Source organism: Macaca mulatta, chromosome 1 (assembly GCF_049350105.2).
Source record: "Macaca mulatta isolate MMU2019108-1 chromosome 1, T2T-MMU8v2.0, whole genome shotgun sequence".
In the NCBI taxonomy this organism is placed as follows: Eukaryota; Metazoa; Chordata; class Mammalia; order Primates; family Cercopithecidae; genus Macaca; species Macaca mulatta.
The window spans coordinates 238,518,159-238,540,081 of NC_133406.1; the positions used below are offsets into that span (position 1 = coordinate 238,518,159).

The 21,923-nt window shown below is 55.4% G+C and overlaps 1 protein-coding gene across 22 annotated transcripts in view; it reads right to left on the reverse strand.

The window, feature by feature from the left end:
* The window catches only part of PRKCZ (protein kinase C zeta), a 147,615-nt gene that overhangs the window by 20,136 nt on the left and 105,556 nt on the right, over window positions 1–21,923 (reverse strand). For all 22 annotated transcript variants that reach the window (XM_015133724.3, XM_077979638.1, XM_077979631.1 and 19 more), the window contains 2 exons: window positions 21,076–21,264; window positions 12,269–12,366 (listed from right to left, as the gene is read on the reverse strand). In XM_015133724.3, the coding sequence (XP_014989210.1) occupies window positions 12,269–12,366; window positions 21,076–21,264 (287 nt within the window). The remainder of the gene's footprint in view (window positions 1–12,268; window positions 12,367–21,075; window positions 21,265–21,923) is intronic.

Here is a 21,923-nt window from a genome sequence, read left to right on the forward strand (position 1 = left end):
CTCAGGCAGGGGCGCAAGGCCAGGCCACGGGGCGTGTGTGGCTTCACCCATTAGTCCCTCGGTGACACGCACAGTCCTGACCCCAAGGGACACTGGGAAGTACGGCCTGGTGGGGGCTCAGGCTGCCCCTCCGTGTACCAGTAGCCACACTCGCCATGTCGTGGCCTGATCTGGGCTGGGGATACCCCTCCCTGCCCTGGCAGCCATGCTCCTCCCATGTTTGCAAGGGGAGAGGAGCAACCAGAGCCCAGGTGGGAGGCGGGACGCGGGATGCACGAGACACGTGCCCTCAGAGATGTTTTTTTGAGACAGGATCTCGCTCTGTCACCCAGGCTGGAGCGCAGTGGCGTGATCATGGCTCACTGCGGCCTCAACCTCTCGGGCTCAGGCAATTCTCCCACTTTGGCCTCGTGAGGAGCTGGGACCACAGGCTCACACCACCACCGTCAGCTAATTTTTAAATTTTTTATAGAGACGGGATCTCGAGATATTTCCCAGGCTGGTCTTGAATCCCTGGCCTCAAGTGATCCTCTGGACTCAGCCTCCCAAAGGGCTGGGATTACAGGTATAAACCACTGCACCTGCCTGTCCGCAATACTTAATCAAATATGCAAACATGAAGTATGCCAGCGAAAATGGATTCATCAACAACCAAAGACAAAGTGCAGCTCTCAGGAACTAGGAGAGACGCCGACTGCAGCCGGATCCAGTCCCTGACCCTGCCCTGGAACCCGCACCATCCAACAGACGTGGGAAGTGGAGGGACGGCAGCTGCAGGGGGATGCTGGAAGCTCACAAAACCTCCCGGGGGCAGCCAGGGGCTCCGGGAAGCTCAAAAACCTCCTAGGAGGTGAGCCCCGTGCTCGCTGCCGCCCCTTCTCGCCACTCCCCCCACCCTCTCCAGGAATGCGAAGTGCTGGCTCAGAGGGAGGAACCGGTGGTACAGGAGACGCCGCTCTGAGAGTCAAGAAGTAACCAGATGGGTCCGGGCCAGCTGCCACCATGTGTGTACAGAAAGTTCTGGTGGAACGCAGCCACACGCATCCCTTCACACAGTGTCTGAGGCTGCTTCTGTGCTAGAACGCGTAGTTGCCACAGAGGCCGCACGGCCCACAAAGGTGGAAATATTTACTGCCTGACCCTTTAAGGCAACCTTTGCTGACCCCTGGTGTGGCCCTCAGTAAGCGTCAGGGGCCACTCCAAGTCCCTCTGTGTTAACGCACATGACTGCATCACCAGAAAGTAAGTTTCAGCCCTTGCCGTTTTACAGATGGGGAAGCCGAGGCATAGACAGGTTGGGGGACGTTCTCCGGCTCACACAGCTCCCGGCTTGTCAGACCCAACATCAGACGACTTGGGCAGGCCCAGAACCCTCAATTGGAAACCCCACTTTCAGGTCCTGTCCCCGCCTCACAGCGGACACCATAGCGGTGACAGAGCTGCCCCCAGAGGGAGAAGGCCAGGGGTCACCTGAGTTCAAGGAACAGGAGAGGAGAACGAAGGAGATAAGCAGAGGGGCCACAGAGGCGGGTGTGGCCGTGGCACCATCAACACAGGGCATGCTGGAAAATCAGATTCCTGACTCGGAGAGCAGGACGGACATTAAAGTTCTGAGGAAGACACCAGCAGATGAGGAAAGGCGGTAAAGCTCAATCAACAGAAGGATTTTACTTCGTCCAAAGAAATCTACTGGTGGGGATGCTGGCAGGCCTTGGATTTCTCCATCAAGGATAAAATGCCAGAACATGCCCGGGAAATGCACTCGAGCCCTGGAAGGCAAACATGGGTGTCCGCAACACGAAAGGACACGTGGGAGGCAGCCCCTCACCTTCCCGGAGCCAGGAGACACGGCCTGGGGTGAAGCTGAGCAGAGGAGAAGGCAAGGCAGGGTGCAGCCGTGGAACTGGGTGAGAACACCCCGCCTCGGAGGGGTAAGGCTCACATCACGAAAGCCGGGGCAGAGCGAGGCAGCTGCCCTCCATGACACCCAAGGCCCACCAATCACACACGGATCCCACCAAGAGGTAATACCAATGCGATTTAGAATGTTCCTGGGAATTTAAAAAACAGGAAAATTTAAAAATCCAATGAAACTTGCACGGGAAAAGGAAGCTAGAGATCAGACGCAGAGTGTGCAGGGAACTCTCATCATTTTAGGCCGCCTCGGCATCCATTCTGAATCTAAGTTGGACTTACTCCCACCAGAAGCAGGGCTGTCACCTTGACAGTTTCCAGTTCCACATCCTCCCATTCCTCGAGCTGGCCCACCCAGACACCCGCCCTGTGCAACTGGCCCCAGTGACCTCCCTGCAGCCCCGCTGATGCCATGCCCCACAGTCACAGCACGGCCCCACCATGGAGTCCCCCACAGTCACAGCGCGGCCACACCGTGGAGTCCCCCCACAGTCACAGCGCGGCCACACCACGGAGTCCCCCCACAGTCACAGCGCGGCCCCACCATGGAGTCCCCCACAGTCACAGCACGGCCCCACCATGGAGTCCCCCCACAGTCACAGCACGGCCACACCACGGAGTCCCTCCACAGTCACAGCACGGCCACACCACGGAGTCCCTCCACAGTCACAGCGCGGCCCCACCGTGGAGTTCCCCCACAGTCACAGTGCGGCCCCACCACGGAGTCCCCCCACAGTCACAGCGCGGCCCCACCATGGAGTCCCCCACAGTCACAGCGCGGCCCCACGGGGCTCAGGCCTGCTTGCTTTCAGTCCACCAGTTAAAACTTCCCATGGGAAACCTGTGTGCAGAACACCCTGGACGCAATAAAGGGTTGGCCCAGGGGTCCCTGTCTCTCTTTATGCTCCCTGGACTCCCAGCAGGTTGCGTATCCCCAAGGCCTGTAGGTGATAAAAGTTGTGTTTCCATCCTGTGTCTCTCTTGATCACTGGAGCAGTAGCTCTCTGTCCTAAATATTCTAAATTAAAACAGTATGAATATCAACAACAAAAACAATCCTAAATAAAATATCAGCAAATTGAATTCAGAAGCACATTAACAAAGTAACACACTAAGACAGGGCACAGTTTTCCCCAGGAATCTAAGGATGGTTCAATACCAGCAGCTACATTACGATGACACCATTCACTCCGGGAGGCCCTAAGGAGCAAAAATCATTAACAATGATCTCCACAAATGGCGAGGAAGCCTTTGAACAACTTTCAGTGTTTTTTCTGGATAGCAAAATAGAAATGGATAGAAAGTCCCTTAACACGACAAGTCACACCTCTGTATGCAGTTATCGGTCATCTTCTCTTAGCTTCACGCTGCTGCTCAGCCTTTCTAGAACCTTTTCCCGGTGGCTGGGGCTGAGAGGCTGTATCATTGCCAGGGCCTTTGCCAGCAGAAGGTGTCCTCAGAGACCAGATGACGGGCCCAGGAACTGGGAGGGTCCATTCCCATCTCCAACAGCTCAGGCAGGGGCAGCTCCTCTATGGGCTCCAGAACCCAATTTGGTGACTGAAGGCAGAGGCCCTGTCTCTCCTCTCCCCTGTGGCCCTCCCAACACCCTTTGCCCATGCCAGGGCAAATGCTGCCTGTCTGAGATGGGTAAATGGTTTGGTTCTGCCTTGAGGATGGCACTGTCCTTCCAGTGCAAAGTGTTCCAGCTGTGGTCAGAAATAGGACAGGGCTGCCTGCTGTCGACGTCACCCCAGTGAGGCAGGTGCTGGCCACTGTCATCAGAGAGGAGGATGAACAGAAGCAGCACAACCCGGGTGCAGCGGCTGAGGCGGGTGATGCTGCCCCACCTGGAGATGTCAACCCTGTGCATCCAAAGCCCCAGAAAACCACCTGAAACTTACTACAAGGAGAGAACTCAGCAGCCTTGGGGCCCACAATTACCATGCAGAGACCAAGCTGCCTGCCGCTGGATGCTCTGAGGGAAGAAAAAGACCTCGTTTATAACAGAAACAAGAGACGAAACACTCAAGACAAAATTAAACAAGGAAGTGGCCGGGCACGATGGCTCACTCCTGAAATCCTAGCACTTTGGGAAGCTGAGGAGGGAGAATCGCTTGAGCCCAGGAGTTTGAGACTGGACTAGGCAACATAGCAAGACCCCCATCTCTAATAATAATAATAATAATAATAATAATAATAATAATAAGACACGGAAGTGAAAAAAACGACATGAAGACTTCAAGAGTCTCTGGAAAGAGGATGTGAGTGAATGAAAAGGTAAACCGGGTTCCTGAACGGGAAGATCCAACACTAGAAGGATGTCAGTTTCTCCCCAGGTAATGTGTAAACTGAACAAATCCCAATGAAAATGCCAGTTTCGGGCCAGGTGCGGTGGCTCACACCTGTAATCTCAGAACTTTGAGAGGCTGAGGCAGGCGGATCACTTGAGGTCGGGAGTTTGAGACCAGCCTGGCCAACAGCAAAACCCCGTCTCTACTAAAAATACAAAGATTAGCTGGGTGTGGTGTCAGAGGCCTGTAATCCCAGCTACTTGGGGGGTTGAGGCATGAGAACTGCTTGACCCCAGGGGGCGGAGGTTGAAGTGAGCCAAGATTGTGCCACTGCATTCCAGCCTGGGTGACAGAGCAAGACCCCGTCCCCCCCTCCCCCAAACAAAGAAAGAAAAAAAGAAAAGAAAATGCCAGTTTATTTTTCTTTCTGGAGGCAGACAGGTTGATTATAAAGTCCACATGGAAAAATAAACACGAGAAAAGGAAAAACAAGAGGCAAAACCGTCCAGATGGTGACGCTGCTTAGTCCAGGGTATCTGGGGTGCGGACGAAGGTTCTTTCTTGCATGTTAAAATGGGACACAGGTTTAGAAAGAAGCTCTTCTTTCGTGTGGTCTCTGTCGTCATCTAGTAGTTAAGCAGCAAAGGCACAATTTCAGGATTGGTCCCGAAAGTTCCTTCAACTAAGGAGACCCCAGGCGGCTCCACGGCTGTCAGCCCATCCCTGCCCACCCTGGGGACCATGCAGGGCGCAGTGGCATGGGACGTTCAGGTCTGGAGGGAGAGGAGGAGACGCCATGACCTCATCTCTGCTGACTGCTGGCAAAGTCATCTCCAAGCCTGGCAGTGGAGGTCCCCTGGTCCTAATATGACCCCGCATGGCAATGACACCCAGCCCCCGACCTGTTCTAAGAGTGGCCAGTGCCTCCTGATTAGAAACGAACAACGCATCCCTTTCTCCCGTGCTCTGCACAGCGCCGCGTGGCCTGCGACACCACATCAGGAAACAGCAGGGCCCCCTGTGCGTTGCAGGTATGTCCTGGGGGTCCCCGAGGGCCCCTGACTGCCCAGGGCTCTGGGATGGTTCACGTGCAGCTGTCCACAGTGTCCCGAAGACTGCAGGACGCCCTCGCAATGCAAAAGGCAAACCAAACCCCGGGCTCCTGCCAGGCCCCCGATGCTGGGAAAAGCCCCTTCTCCCATGCACAGCCTGGTGGGGGCCACGGGCCCGAGCGTCCTGCTCTGGAAGTGCCACGGTTTAGGGTGGCACTTTTACCATTTTAGGCAACCCCGATGAAAAGTGAGCAAAGCAGGGGCTGCTGAGCCGTCACCGTGTGTCGGGAGAACAAAGGCTGAGGCGGCTGCGCCCACGCCGGGCCCTGCGGGTGTCAGTCAGCATCTGCTCCTTCTGTGCTGAGCTCTCGTGACTCCGGCACACGGATGGGTTTTGAAAGGGAGGTGACTCATGTTCGAGAGGCACCTGCCCTTCCCAAGGTCGTGGCCGAGGCTGTCCCTGCTGTGGCACCCACTGAGCCCTTCCCTCTACTGCCCGCACCCCACGGCGGCACCTCCTCCTGCAGCCCTGAGGAGGCAGCACCCCAGGGTCGGACCCCGTCACACCCTCACCTCTTTCTCACACACCCACAACCACCCCCCAGGGGCATCTGCACCCCAGGCCACGGCTGTCTGTGTAGATACAGGGTATGGTTTGTCCATAAAGCAGGTGTTTATTGTGTCTTAAAAATGCGAATGAATTATTTCTCTCCACCTGTACACACGAGGTGAGATTAATGTTGAACTGTAACATTCAGGGATTCCTGTAGCCACCCAGTGGACACGAACATGGCCAGTCCCCGAGTCCTCCACGTCCAGGCTGGCGCCGCCCTATGCCTGTCTGGCCAGCACTGCCCTGACTTCTGGGAACCGGGGCGACTCCCCCACATGGGGACAGGCCCCTCCTCCCCACCCCCTAAGGCCTCCCTCCAGGCCATGACAGGCCCAGCAGGTCCCTCTAGCTTCTGTGGCCCAGACCCTACTCCCCACACGAGTGCTTGCCCAACACCAGCACTGCACTGAGAATCCCCGGGGCCTCTGCATCCCGGGGCCTCTGCATCCCGGGGCCTCTTGGCCAAGTCCAGCTTCTAAAGCCCCCTGGCACCTTCAGGCCTGGTTTTCTCCCGTCCCTGACACACACCATTGCCCTTGTCCTTCCCACAGGCCTGTCCCCTATGAGCCCCTCCTATGTGACCCAACCCCCGCCTGCCCCCTTCTCTCCACGCAGTCCCACTCTGCTCCCGGCGGGCCCTCTCCGGGTGCCACGCCTCCTGACGCTGGTGACCGATTCCGGGGACGTCACTCTCTGCTGTTAGCAAAGCTGTCTCCCTCTCCAGAGCTTCGGGCAGGTTTCAAAGCATAATTGATAAAGAAACACACACACACGCGTGCGCACACACACACACACACACGCGCACACACACGCACGCACACACACGCGCGCGCACACACGCACACGCACACACACGCACACACACACGCACGCGCGCACACACACACGCACACACACACGTGCACACACACACGCGCGCGCACACACACACGCACAGTGCTAGGCGAGGTGCTTTTCACGTCCAGAAGTCACTTTGACCCAGAAGAACTTACTCAAGTGTCTAAGTCAGTGCACGGCCTGAGAAGTGCTTCCACAGATAAGCAAGGGTGTGTGTGTGTTCTTTTTAAAGAAACACATTCTGAGTGTGAATGAATGTAAAATAATCAACCGTGGCAAACAGTAAGAGGTTTTATTTTAGGACAGCGAGTGAACGGGCATATTTTAGGGGTAGTTTGCTCACCTACCATCTGAGATCACTGTGCCTTAGAAAGTGTCCTCAGACTCCAGTTGAATGGGGCGGGGGACACTGAAAGTAGTCATTTCAGCTAAATCTCTAGTTACCCGGTTTTCCTGAAATAGCTTAAACTGAAGCGATTTCTCGTTCTGGAGATTTTATGGCTCATTTAATTTTGGCTGCTGTTTGGAAACGGTGGGCTGTCTGTGTAGATACAGGGTATGGTTTGTCCATAAAGCAGGTGTTTATTGTGTTTTAAAAATGCGAATGAATTGTTTCTCTCCACCTGTACACACGAGGTGAGATTAATGCTGAACTGTAACATTCAGGGATTCCCTGTAGCCACCCGGTGGACACGAACATGGCCAGCCAGAAGAGGCACAACCAGATCTGGGGTGGAAAGAAAGCGATTCTGATTCTTCCCCACTCACAGACCCTTTATGGGAACCAAACTTGCGAGGAAACCTCTGCAGTTTCATTTGCCAGGTATCCCCTGGATGTGGCCTGGGAGCTGTGAGGCCGCCCAGAGCGAATGGGTGTCCCGTCCTGCGTGTCACTCACCTGGCCCTCAGCAAGAGGCCCATGTGAAACCTCAGCTGGACGTTCCAGCAGAACCAACGCACAGAGAGAAAGCCCCGTAAAACCTGCAGTCACCTCCAGTGACCAAGGAGCAGAGGTGGAGCAGCCGAGCACACCCACCTGGGCCAGGCCAGACTTTTCCGCCACCCGGACGCGTGGCCGCCTTGCCGAGGTTGGCTTTGCTTCATGTGGGTGTCTGGTGCTGTGCAGTCAGTGAGGATTTGTGGGCACGTTTCACAGCCCCCCAGCTACTGGACTGAGGCAGCTGTCAGTCCTCCCCTCAACCCGGAGCTCACGCATGACACTACCTGTCTATTCGTTCGAAGACACCGTGCCAACGAGAAGAAAGGCCCTCACGATGAGGGAGCGGGTTCCCATGCGCCTGCCTTGCTGTAAATGGTTGAGTCCCAGCTTTACCAATCCTCACAGCAGCTGCAGGGGACAGGGGACAGGGGACAGGGCACAGGCATCCCTGCTGTTCTGTTTCCAGGGAGGAAACGGGGGTGCCGAGGGCCACGTGGTGTGGAGCTGCAGAGCTGACAGGCATGTGCGCCCGGACCTTGGCTGTGTTGCCGTCAGGAAAAACGGCAAAAGGCTTCGGAGCTGTCGCACACACGCTCCTCTTGGTTATCTGTTTCTATGGGGTCTTCTGGGGTTTCATCTTTCCAACTTGGTAAGATGCACGCAACCGACAACAGTGCAAGCAAGGCAGACGAGCAAACGAGGCCGGTCCATGAAGGGCGACGGATTCTCGCTGGCCCCCACGCCAGTTCTGCTTCTCTCTGTAACTCTGCCTCAGCGCCCTGATCGCCCGTGTCTGTGCGGACTCTGAAGTCCCCTTTGAGCAGCTGGAACATCTTACTAGTCTTCAGGTTCACTAGAGTCACATACAATCTGACACATGTCCATCTCCTATTTGTGTGACAAACGATGTCACTTTTTTTTTTAAGAGATTGTCATCTAATACCACTGCTGCTAAGTGCCAGGTGTCAACCAAGTGCTGGGGACTGGAAAACAGACAGCACAGCCCCACTCTTTGGGAGTTCACTTCTCATGGGGGAGACAGGTCTACAGCTGACCTTGGGGCTAAAGCAGGCTCCCAACAGCCGGGGCGACACTTGTGATCCTGACCAACCATATGTCAGATACTCTGGAAGTCACTGACAGATTCAGCTAACATAAAAACAGACAGCCGGGCGCGGTGGCTCACGCCTGTAATCCCGGCACTTTGGGAGGCCGAGGCACGTGGATCATGAGGTCAGGAGATCGAGACCATCCTGGCTAACACGGTGAAACCCCGTCTCTACTAAAAATACAAAAAATTAGCCGGGCGAGGTGGCGGGCGCCTGTGGTCCCAGCTACTCGGGAGGCTGAGGCAGGAGAATGGCAGGAACCCGGGAGGCAGAGCTTGCAGTGAGCTGAGATCGCGCCACCGCACTCCAGCCTGAACGACAGAGTGAGACTCCGCCTCAAAAAAAAAAAAAGGGGGCAAAAAACTTAGGCACGCATAGGGATCCTTCCCAAATGTGAATGCCGAACCTCCCACAGGACAGTGAGTGGTGCCGCTGCGGGGATCCCACAGACACCCCACAGATGACAATTCTTTACGTCCGGGTTTACGCAGCTGGGAACCTGTGACTCGGGAGAAGGGTCCAAAGACACAAGTGCAGAAGGGGCTGTGCTTTGGGCCACTCGGCGAAGTGAGGGTGGGGTATCGGACCCCTTTTACATCCACATCCCTACGAGTTCACACAGGAAGACGAACCAAAACCAAACAAAGCCCTTCTTGGAACCTCACCATTCAGGAAGCGGAGGGGCACTGGGCTGCCTTCCCCGGGCGCATTCTGAAATCGCAAGGGATGGCAGGTGGGGCGGACAGAGGCCTGGAAAAGCGGTGGGAACACACAGAGGGAGGCATTGACTCGCTCCGGGAGGCAGGGGAGCAGGAGGAAAGGGGACAGAGCTGTCAGGCGCGGGCGCTGCGGGCGGGGGCGCCACGCTGGGGCCTGCGATGGGGCACTGGGGCCTGGTCACTACAAGCCTCGTCTACACGCACAGGAAGCTTGGAACTTACCCCAAAAGCAACTGGGGAGGAATCAGAGGAGCTTTGAGGCAGGAGAAAGATACTTGATATCTGTGCTTCTCAAATATGGCCCAGGCCCAACATGGGGAAGCCGACACTGGGGAGCCCTGGGGTCAGGTGAGGAGGGCGGGGGACCGTGAAGCACACTGAGGCGGCGGAAGCAGTCGGAAAACAGGAACCCTTGACCAGGGCAGCACCGCAGGCAGAGCAGGTCGGGGAACGGCTCTTCCGACAGGCAGACGGGTGGCTGCCGAGCACAGGCAAGGACAGGACCCTGAGGTCAGGAGAGCCGAGAGTGCAGCGGAGGAGCACAAGCAGCCAGACGTACAGCTTAGAACTGGGCAGCAGAGAGTCACACCCAGGGCAACCGCTGTGCTCAGGAAGCCTGGCCCGCAAAGCTGGCCCAGAGCTGGGGCTGGGAATGTGAACTACAAACGGTTCCCTACACGGATATAAAATGCTTCTGCATGACCAGCAGGCAGAGTGGTGGACGCTGTAATCCCAGCCCAGCACTTTGGGAGGCTGAGGTGGGAGCCCAGGAGTTTGAGCACAGCCTGGGTGACAGAGCAAGACCCTATCTTTTTTTTTTTTTTTTTTTTTTTTTGAGACGGAGTCATGCTCTGTCGCCCAGGCTGGAGTGCAGTGGCTGGATCTCAGCTCACTGCAAGCTCCGCCTCCCAGGTTCACGCCATTCTCCTGCCTCAGCCTCCCAAGTAGCTGGGACTACAAGCGCCCGCCACTTCGCCCGGCTAGTTTTTTGTATTTTTTAGTAGAGACGGGGTTTCACCGTGTTAGCCAGGATGGTCTCGATCTCCTGACCTCGTGATCCGCCCGTCTCGGCCTCCCAAAGTGCTGGGATTACAGGCTTGAGCCACCGCGCCCGGCCGCAAGACCCTATCTTTATTTAAAAAAAAAAAAAAAAAACTCTGGAGGCTGGGCACTGTGGCTCATGCCTGTAATCCCAGCCCTTTGGGAGGCTGCAGAGGGCAGATGGCTTGAGGTCAGGAGTTCAAGACCCGCCTGGCCAACACAGTGAAACCTCTGTTGCTACTAAAAATACAAAAATTAGCTAGGTGTGGTGGCGGGTGCCTGTAATTCCAGCTACTCGGGAGGCTGAGGCAGGAGAATCGTGTGAACCCAGGAGGCGATGACTGCAGTGAGCTGAGATGGTGCCACTGAACTCCAGCCTGGGTGATAGAGTGAGACTCCATCAAAAACAAGAAGAACACATTAAAAAAAAAAAAAGCTGTGCCCCAACTGTGTGTGCCTGAACAAGATGCCTCATGCTCCTGATGGTGAATTCAACGGTCACCTTGACTGGGCACGGGATAGGGATGCCCTGACAGCTGGCTACCCATGACTTCTGGGCATGCCCGTGAGGGTGCTTCTGGAATAATAAGCAGATGGCCCTCCCTGAAGTAGACGGGCATCGTCCAGGCCCCTGGGGGCGTGAAGAGAACAAGAAAGAGGAAGAAGGCTGTGTTTCCCTGACTACCGAGCTATCTACTTTCTGGCTCCCTTGCTCCTGGCTCTGAGGCCTTCAGACCCGGACTGGAATCGACCTCATCAGCTCTTGGTTCTCAGGCCTTCAAGCTGCGCCACTGGCTCTCGTGGGCCTCCAGCCTGCAGATGGTGGACTGTAGGATTTCTCAGCCTCCGTAATCCCATGAATCAGTATCTTACAATAAATCTCTTCACACACACACACACACGCACACACACACGCACGCTCCTGGTTCTATTTTTCAGGAGAACCCTGACCAATGCGATGCTGAACAGCTGCTCTCCGCTGGGAGTCTGGAATCTCGGTTCGTGTGCAGCCTGCAGGGCCAGCCCATGACAAAACCCCTGAGTTGTCACAATTCATTGCTGGAGGAACTGGGAGAGGGCCCTTGGGAGGCTCGTGACTGGTTTCTTCTGGAATTTTCCCCATGTGCCTTTTTCCTTGGCCAAGTCTCCCTTATTCCTCCAGTGTAGTGGCCCAGCTGTGGCCCCAAGTGCGGCCATATGACTGATCCCAGGAGTCCTCCTAGCCAATCGTTGAACCTGGGGATGGGCTTGAGGACTCGATGCAGAACATACTCAACAACTCTTCAAATAAACAAATCAGGTAGGTCAAAGGCAACTGGCCCCCAGAATTTTAAACAGAGCATACATTTAATGTCCTAGATCACCAGCTTTCAAACGTATTCAAAGCCAAAGAATTCCAATACATATAAAGCTTGAAGATGAAGCTGTATGTACTTTAATAAGCACAAAAATCCACCTCTCTTGCTTACTTTCATAGCCCCAGCACCTGACCCACTGCCTGCACTGAGTGGGATACCTCCAATAAGTATTTTGTAAACGGAATTAAATAACTTAAGCTCAGATCATGAAATGTACTTAATATGACACCAACCAAAGAGAACAACAAAGAGAGTCTGCTGACCTGAAAACACCCATACAGCAACTGGGAGAACCTTACAGGTAACAGCTGACACATCACACCAGACTTAGCTTTTGTGCAGCTCAAATCTGAAATCTGCGGAGTATCAGAAACATCCTTCTTTTTCTTACCGACTTGTCGTCTGGAAGCAGGAATGTAATCCGACCAGGAAGGGGTTGCTGGATGCCTGCTCAAACACGTGCTTCTCTGTCTGTACCCAGTCAATATCCTGAAATAGAAACCAGGGAGTGGTAATGAGGCTCCTGAATGCTCCTCACAGACATCCTGGGCAAGGGGGAGGCAAGGGAGGAGTCTCTCTCCTCTGCTTTCAGGAAGATAATGCAGAGAGGAAAAGAAAACACCCATTAGGAACTGCATCACCACCACTGTCACCATCCACCCCACCTCTACGCCCACCACCACCACCACCACCATCGTCACTGTCACCATCACCACCACTGTCATCATCACCATCCACCCCACCTCTACCACCACCACCATCGTCACTGTCACCATCACCACCACTGTCATCGTCACCATCCACCCCACCTCTACCACCACCACCGTCACTGTCACCATCAGTACCACTGTCATCATCATCACCATCCACCCCACCTCTACCACCACCACCATCATCGTCACTGTCACCATCACCACCACTGTCATCGTCACCATCCACCCCACCTCTACCACCACCATCGTCACCGTCACCATCACTACCACTGTCATCGTCACCATCCACCCCACCTCTACCACCACCACCGTCACCATCACCATCACCACCGTCATCATTGTCACCATCCACCCCACCTCTACCACCACTACCATCATCACTGTCACCATCACCACCGTCATCATTGTCAGCATCCACCCTACCTCTACTACCACCACCACACCACCGTCACTGTCACCATCACCACCGTCATCATTGTCACCATCCACCCTACCTCTACTACCACCACCACACCACCGTCACTGTCACCATCACCACCGTCATCATTGTCACCATCCACCCCACCTCTACCACCACCACCATCGTCACTGTCACCATCACCGTCGTCATCACTGTCACCACCACCATCATTGTCACTGTCACCATCACCACGGTCATCATCGTCACCATCCACCCCACCTCTACCACCACCACCATCGTCACTGTCACCACCACTGTCATCATCACTGTCACCACCACCACCGTCACTGTCACCAATACCACCGTCATCATCACCATCCACCCCACCTCTACCCCCACCACCACCGTCACTGTCACCAACACCACCATCATCGTCACCATCCACCCCACCTCTACTCCCACCACCACCGTCACCATCACCATCACCACCGTCATCGTCACCATCCGCCCCACCTCTACCACCACCACCACCATCATCACTGTAACCATCACCACCGTCATCACCATCCACCCCACCTCTACCCCCACCACCACTACCATCACTGTCACTGTCACCAACACCACCATCATCGTCACTGTCACCATCACCACCGTCATCATTGTCACCATCCGCCCCACCTCTACCACCACCACCACCACCATCACTGTAACCATCACCACCGTCATCATTGTCACCATCCACCCCACCTCTACCACCACCACCACCATCATCACTGTAACCATCACCACCGTCATCATCACCATCCACCCCACCTCTACCCCCACCACCACTACCACCACTGTCACTGTCACCAACACCATCATCGTCACCGTCACCATCACCGTCATCATTATCACCATCCGTCCCACCTCTACCCCCACCACCACCACCATCACTGTAACCATCACCACCGTCGTCGTCACCATCCACCCCACCTCTACCACCACCACCACTGTCACCATCACCACCGTCGTCACCATCCACCCCACCTCTACCACCACCACCGTCACCGTCACCATCACATCATCATTGTCACCATCCGCCCCACCTCTACCACCACAACCACCACCACCACTGTAACCATCACCACCGTCATCATCGTCACCATCCACCCCACCTCTACCACCACCACCACCACCGTCACCATCACCATCACCACCATCATTGTCACCATCCACCCCACCTCTACCACCACCACCACCACCATCACCGTCACCATCACCACCGTCGACATTGTTACCATCCACCCCACCTCTACCACCACCACCGTCACCATCACTACCACTGTCATCGTCACCATCCACCCCACCTCTACCACCACCACCATCACCGTCACCATCACCACCGTCATCATTGTCACCATCCACCCCACCCTACCACCACCACCACCATCGTCACTGTCACCATCACCACTGTCATCATCACCATCCACCCCACCTCTACCACCACCACCACCGTCACTGTCACCATCACCACTGTCGTCACTGTCACCACCACCGTCACTGTCACCAACACCACCGTCATCGTCACCATCCACCCCACCTCTACCACCACCATCACTGTCACCAACACCATCATTGTCACTGTCACCACCACCATCGTCACTGTCACCACCACCGTCATCGTCACCATCCACCCCACCTCTACCCCCACCACCACCGTCACTGTCACCAACACCGTCATCACTGTCACCACCACCGTCACTGTCACCAACACCACCGTCATCATCCACCCCACCTCTACCCCCACCACCACCGTCACTGTCACCAACACCGTCGTCACTGTCACCACCACCGTCACTGTCACCACCACCACCGTCATCATCCACCCCACCTCTACCCCCACCACCACCATCACTGTCACCACCACCATCATCGTCACCATCCACCCCACCTCTACCACCACCATGACCACCATCACTGTAACCATCACCACCAACATCGTCACCATCCACCCCACCTTTATCACCACCACCACCACTGTCACCGTCACCATCACCACTGTCATCGTCACCATCCACCCCACCTCTACCACCACCACCGTCACCGTCACCATCACCACCGCCATCATCGTCACTGTCACCATCACCACCACTGTCATCATCGTCACCATCCGCCCCACCTCTACCCCCCCACCATGGTCACTGTCACCATCACTGTCATCATTGTCACCATCCGCCCCACCTCCACCCCCCCACCATGGTCACTGTCACCATCACTGTCATCATTGTCACCATCCACCCCACCTCCACCCCATCATCATCACTGTCACCATCACTGTTATCGTCACCATCCACCCCACCTCCACCTCCCACCACCATCACTGTCATCATCACTGTCATCATCACCATCCACCCGCCACCACCATCACTGTCACTGTCATCTTCACCACTAGTCATCACCGTCATCGTCATCATCACCACCACCGTCATCACCATCTGCATCATCACTGTCATTGCCATCGTCACCATCACCATTGTCACCATCCACCTCACCTCCACCCCATCACTGTCACCATCATTGTCACTGTCACCATCACCATCACACCAGTCACCATCCACCCCACCTCCACCATCATGTCACCATCACCATCACCATTGTCACCATCCACCCCACCTCTATCATCGTCACTGTCACCATCACCATCATTGTCACCATCCACCCCACCTCTACCACCACCGTCACTGTCACCATCACCATCATTGTCACCATCCACCCCACCTCTACCACCACCATCACTGTCACTGTCACCATCACTACCACTATCACCATCCACCCCACCTCCACCCCCCATTGTCACTGTCACCATCACCACCATCGTCATCATCATCCACCTTACCTCCCCACCATCATCGTCACTGTCACCATCACTGTCATCATCATCGTCACCATCCAGCCCACCTCCACCCCCCACCACCGTCACTGTCAGCATCACTGTCATCGTCGCCATCTACCCGCCACCATCATCACTGTCACTGTCACCATCACCTTTACCACTAGTCATTACCATCATCGTCATCACCATCACCACTGTCATCACCACCATCATCACCACTGTCACCATCAATGTCAACACTACCACCACCATGACCGTCATCACCATCAATCACCATCATCACCACCATCACCACTGTCATCATCCACCCCCAACTCCACCCCCCATCGTCACTGTCACCATCACCTTCATCACCATCAATCACCATCATCACCACCACCATCATCATCACAACTGTCATTGTCATCACCACTGCCATCATCATCACCATCTCCATCATCACTGTCATCATCACCACCAATGTCATCACCACCACCGTCATCGATGTCAACACTACCACCACCATGACCGTCATCACCATCACATCACCACCATCAGCATCTTCATCACCACCACCACCGTCACCATCACGTCATCACCACTGCCATCATCACCATCATCATCACCACTGCCATCATCACCATCATCACCGTCCTCACCATCACTGTCATCACCATCACCATCACCACCATCTTCACCACGATCACCAAAGCTACCAGCTCTGGTTGTATGCTGGCCTCTGGTGGTATGCTGGCCTCTGGCCTCCGGGCTTTGCCCTAACAGTTCCGGGAGGCAGGTATTATCTCCAGTTAGGACACAAGGAAACTGAGGTGGAGGGCTAAGAGGATTCCCCAAGGTCCCAGTGCCACTGAGTGATAAGCCTGGGACAAGCCCACACCCATCGCCAGAGCACTAGCTCCCGCCACAGGGCTGTCACCCTCCCAATGAACTCCTCCATGCTGGAATTCAGCAAAATGCTGCAAGGTCAAAGGCAACTTTAGAGTCACAAAGATCCAACAGCTTGGTCTCATCTTGACCCCAGAAAGTAGGCTGGAAAAGGTTTCCATATCTTCCTAGGTCAACCCCTTGTCTTCACGGTTAGAAAAATGACAGTGAAAGAAATGCATCCCAAATAGGCTGGAGTACAGGGGTGTGATCACTGCTCACTGCAGCCTTGACCTCTGGAGCTCCAGCAATCCTCCCACTTCAGCCTCCAGAGGAGCTGGGACCACAGATACACACCACACGCAGCAATTTTATTTTTTGCAGAGGCAGGGTCTTACTGTGTTGCCTGCCCCTACCCCTGGAAGTTTTGTGGAAACAAATCAGCAAACCATTAGGATCTATTTAGCCTCTGAGACTGTATCATTCCTCCTCAGTGCCCTCCTTCTCGAGGCTCGGTCCTCGGCCACCCTCCCTTCTCTCCGGAGGCAGATCCAATGGAGGGGCTTCGAGTCCCATCTTTCCACGCCGAGAGCTCCTGGCCCGGCCTCTCCCTGAGTTGCAGACCTGCCCCCTGATGGCTGCTCAACATGTGCACCCAGGCATCTCACGCCACCCCAGGCCACAAGCCAAGCTCCTCGCCAGCCCGCATCTCCTCCCACCTCCAGTGGCTGAAAACCCAGAGGGTCGGCGGTGACTCCTCCACCCCTCACCTGCCACCACCCGCGCCCCAGTGGCCCTCACCAGCAGCACCCACCCACTGGGGCCCCGCAGGGACGTCGGCGTTGGGATCACGACCCACTGGGGCCCCGCCGGGACGTCGGCGTTGGGATCACGACCCACTGGGGCCCCGCCGGGACGTCGGCGTTGGGATCACGACCCACTGGGGCCCCGCCGGGACGTCGGCGTTGGGATCACGACCCACTGGAGCCCCGCAGGGACGTTGGCGTTGGGATCACGACCCACTGGGGCCCCGCCGGGACGTCGGCGTTGGGATCACGACCCACTGGGGCCCCGCAGGGACGTCGGCGCTGGGATCACGACCCACTGGGGCCCCGCGGGGACGTCGGCGTTGGGATCATGACCCACATATCACTCAGCACCCAAACTGAGTGGAACCTCCCGGAGGCAGCACTGCTGAGTTCAAGGCACATCTGGCCCTGCGTGGGGCCGGTGCTGCAGAATTGGTGGGAAGGGGCTTGCCAGTGACTCCCGGGGGAACAAGAAGCAAGCCTAGCCCGAGTTCAGTCAATTTGTGAGGAGAAAGAAATTTCTAGAAACCATCCAAGCATTCAACAACTCCTAGAATCAGGTTCTTCTCAAAAGACAACCTCAGAGTCCCCACCTCGGCATCCTGGCCCACAGGGGATGATTTCAAGACAGACCAAAACTGCAGCAGCGACTCTTCCTAATGCCTTTTCTCAGAGTCCTGCAAACTCGCTCTCATACATGGCATTAACTGCCAGCTGGCCGGGGTGTGCTGCAAAGAGGGTTGGAATCCTCTTCTGTGGCCACTGGCCAGCAGTGGGGCCGTCAGCAGGGCACCACACCTCCCAGGGCCTCCGTTCCTCGGCACAGGGCATGGATGCTGCCACTCAATTGTGAGTTCTGCACCCAGGGACGAGGGGCCGGTTGGACAGCCTGTGTACTGCACAGACACACCCTGCTGGGAGGCAGTAGCGGCTCAGTCCCAGCCCCAGTTCTGCCTCCCAGCCCCGAGCCTGGCTGGTGGGGAGGGAGCCCCTCTGTGGCCCATCGGGGCTCGATGAGCACCCAGTTGTCTTCTGTGCTAGCAGCACTTGGTGACAACGGCATTACTGCCACCTACACATCGGCCTTTTTTCTGCTCCTGAGAGACACAACCTGCATTCAGGTATGAAAGCAGAAGGCCAAAAATACCAGAAGCCGACAAGTGCACGAAAGATGCTGAACATCGCCAGTCATTAAAGAAATGTCAGTCAAAGCCACAGCTGCACACTCATTAGGACGGAGGTCATCCAAATAACGTGCATGGCTGAAAACCTGCAGAAACAGGCCCGTGCGCTGCTGGCGGGGAGGTGAAACGGTGGCTGCGAGGGAAACAGCCTGGTAGGTCCCCATCACCTGAACAGAGAACTACCACGTGACCCAGTAACGCCACTGCTAGGTTTGCACTCAAAAGAACTGGAAATAGACTCAAACAGATTCTTGCACACAAACCTTCACCATGGCACCACTCACAAGAGCCAAGGGTGGGAACACTACAAATGCCCCTTGGCAGGTGCACGCGCAAACGTGGGGCCTCCACCGGACAACGGAACAACATTACCCAGCCAGGCAGAGAGAGGAAGGCCTGAGCAAGCAGCCACACGGATGGACCCCGGAGAAGCCAGACACTAAAAGCTCACACACAACTCCATTCTGTCAAATGTGCAGAAGAGGGAGGTCCGCAGAGGCAGAAGGCATATTGGAGGCCACTGGGGCCAGTGTAGAGGGGAAGCAGGGGGTGAGTATGGGGTCTCCTTTTGGGGTGAGGAAAATGTTCTGGAATCAGAGAGGTGATAGCTGCCCAACTCTGTACCTCAATGTGCTAAAAGCTGCCTAACTGTACACTTTATTTGTATATTTTATTCCTTTTTTAAGACAGAGTCTCATTCGGTCACCCATGCTGGAGTGCAGTAGTGTGATCTCGGCTCACTGCAATCTCCGCCTCCCAGGTTCAAGTGATTCTCCCGTCTCAGCCTCTGAGTAGCTGGGATTAGAGGTGTGCGCCACCACACCTGGCTAATTTTTGTATTTTTAGTATAGTTGAGTAGCTGGGATTAGAGGTGTGCGCCACCACACCTGGCTAATTTTTGTATTTTTAGTATAGTTGGGTTTTCACCATATATTGGTCAGGCTGGTCTTGAACTCCTGACCTCAGGTAATCCACCCGTCTTGGCCTCCCAAAGTGCTGGGATTATAGGTGTGAGCCACCATGCCTGGCCCTAACTGTACATTTTAAAATGTCAAATTCTATGCCATGTGTATTTTACCATAATTAAAACAAAAAGGTGTATGAAGTCAGAATCAAGATTTCAACAAATAGGCCAAGAGCAGTGACTCATGCCTGTAATCCCAGCACTCCAGCAGGCTGAGTGGGGCAGAGTGCATGAGTGCAGGAATTCGAAACCAGCCTGGGCAACATAGTGGAACCCCATCTCTACAAAAAACACAAAAAATAGCCGGGCATGGTGGTGCACGCCTGTAGCCCTGGCTCTTCTGGAGGCTGAAGTGGGAAGATCACCTCAGCCCAGCAAGAGGTGGAGGCTGCAGGAGGTCAGGTGGAGGCTGCAGGAGGTGAGCTGTGATCATGCTCTGCACTCCAGCCTGGGTGACAGAGTAAGACACTGCCTCTACAGAAAATACAAAATTATACAGCTGGGGGTGGTGGCTGATGCCTGTAGTCCCAACACTCTGGAGGCTGAAGTGGCAGGATCACCTGAGCTGGGGAGTTTGAGGCTACATGGGCTGTGATCAAGTCACTCCAGCCTGGGTGACAGAGTAGGACCCTGTTTAAGACCCTATTTCCAAAAAAAAAAAAGATTTCAACAAATAAACCATTGATCCTATAATCAATAAACTTCTCCCCCAGAAACAGTTGGTGTGGGAAGATCTGCTACGCAGAGCCGCAGCAGCTCAGCACGTCCCTCAAAGCTGGGGCCTTGTGCAGGACGGAGTGGGGCAGCGCCTCTGGGCAGCTTCCTGTCCCACCCCATCACCCGCCCGGTTCAGCTCAACCCCAGGGATTTCCTAACAAGGGTGACGACGTCCTCAAGCTCAACCGCAGTCTGCTGGAAGGCGACGTATCAGTGATTGGCCACACACGCGAAGGTCGCGGAGACGATACCCATCTTCACCTTTTCAAAGCTTAGACACGAGTGCTCTCTGTGGTGGTCCGCTCACTGCCTGCGGTGTGCAGTACACGGACAGCCGTGCGGGCCGGCAGCCTGAGAGCAGGAGCTGCACTGTGCATCCTGGCCGCGGAGTTGGCTGTGCCGTTTGGGTTTGTGGAGCACGCGTTGTGACATTCACACAACGGTGCCTTCACCTGACCAGGCACTTTCCAGAACACGTCCCGGTTGTTACGCGACGCGTCACTATTGATTTTGCGCAAACTCCATCAATACGAGGCCAGGACTCTCATGCCTGGATTAATTTTGCTAAAGCCTGGAGCATTCATTATGGCCTTCTAATGCCCTCTTCCCCAGGTGGTGGCCCCAGGGCGGTGCGTTCCCGGGACCCCGAGCGCCGTGAGAAGTGGCACCTACCTCGTCGTCATGCACCAGCTCTTTCTTCACCACTTTCATGGCGTAAATTTGGTCATTCTTCTTCAACCGCACCAGGAGAACCTTGGCGTAGCTCCCGCGCCCTATGACTCTGATTAGGTCGAAGTCCTGCAGCCCGAGCCCCTGAGAGATTTTGATTCCATCCATCCCATCGATAACTGGCTTAAGGTCCTAGGAAGGGAGAACAAGACCCCAGAAAGTGAGGGGAGAGGGGTCCCGGGAGATTCAGAGGACCACGCGTCACTCATGCGGTCCCAACAGAGATCTGCTCCTCAGAGCCTAGAGCCTCACGATCCCAGTCTCAGCTCTGCGTCCCACAGATCCCACCCCCACACTCCCATCTAAACCGGGGCACAAAAGGTGAGAACTTCAGGCTGTGCTTCTGAGGAAGGTGCTAGAAAGTCGGAAGCTGCTCGTTTCCACAGACCATGGCTCTGGTCACAGCTGCCAGTGGGAGGGACCCCCAGGCCTTCAGCCCTACCAGTCGGGCTGAAGAGGTGGCCACTGGGACATGCGGCCCAGGGCCTGGGCCCATCCTTCCCCATCAGGGCCCTCCCTCGGGGAAGGAAGGTAAAGCAAACGTAGCTAATGCCTGCCAAGAGCTCCCAAACCGGCAAGCACACATTATTAGAAATAATTATTAGAAATATACAGGAGAAAGGCGCTCCGAGGAAAAAGAGAAGCCTCGGCCTCCTGCAAGCTACACCAGGCAAGGATGTCGGGGTGGAGGAGGTAGTTCGCTAGGAGGTGCTGTTCTGTGCAGCAGAATGGATTCTGCTTTTTTTGAGACAGGGTCTTCCTCTGCCACCCAGGCTGGAGTGCAGTGGCGC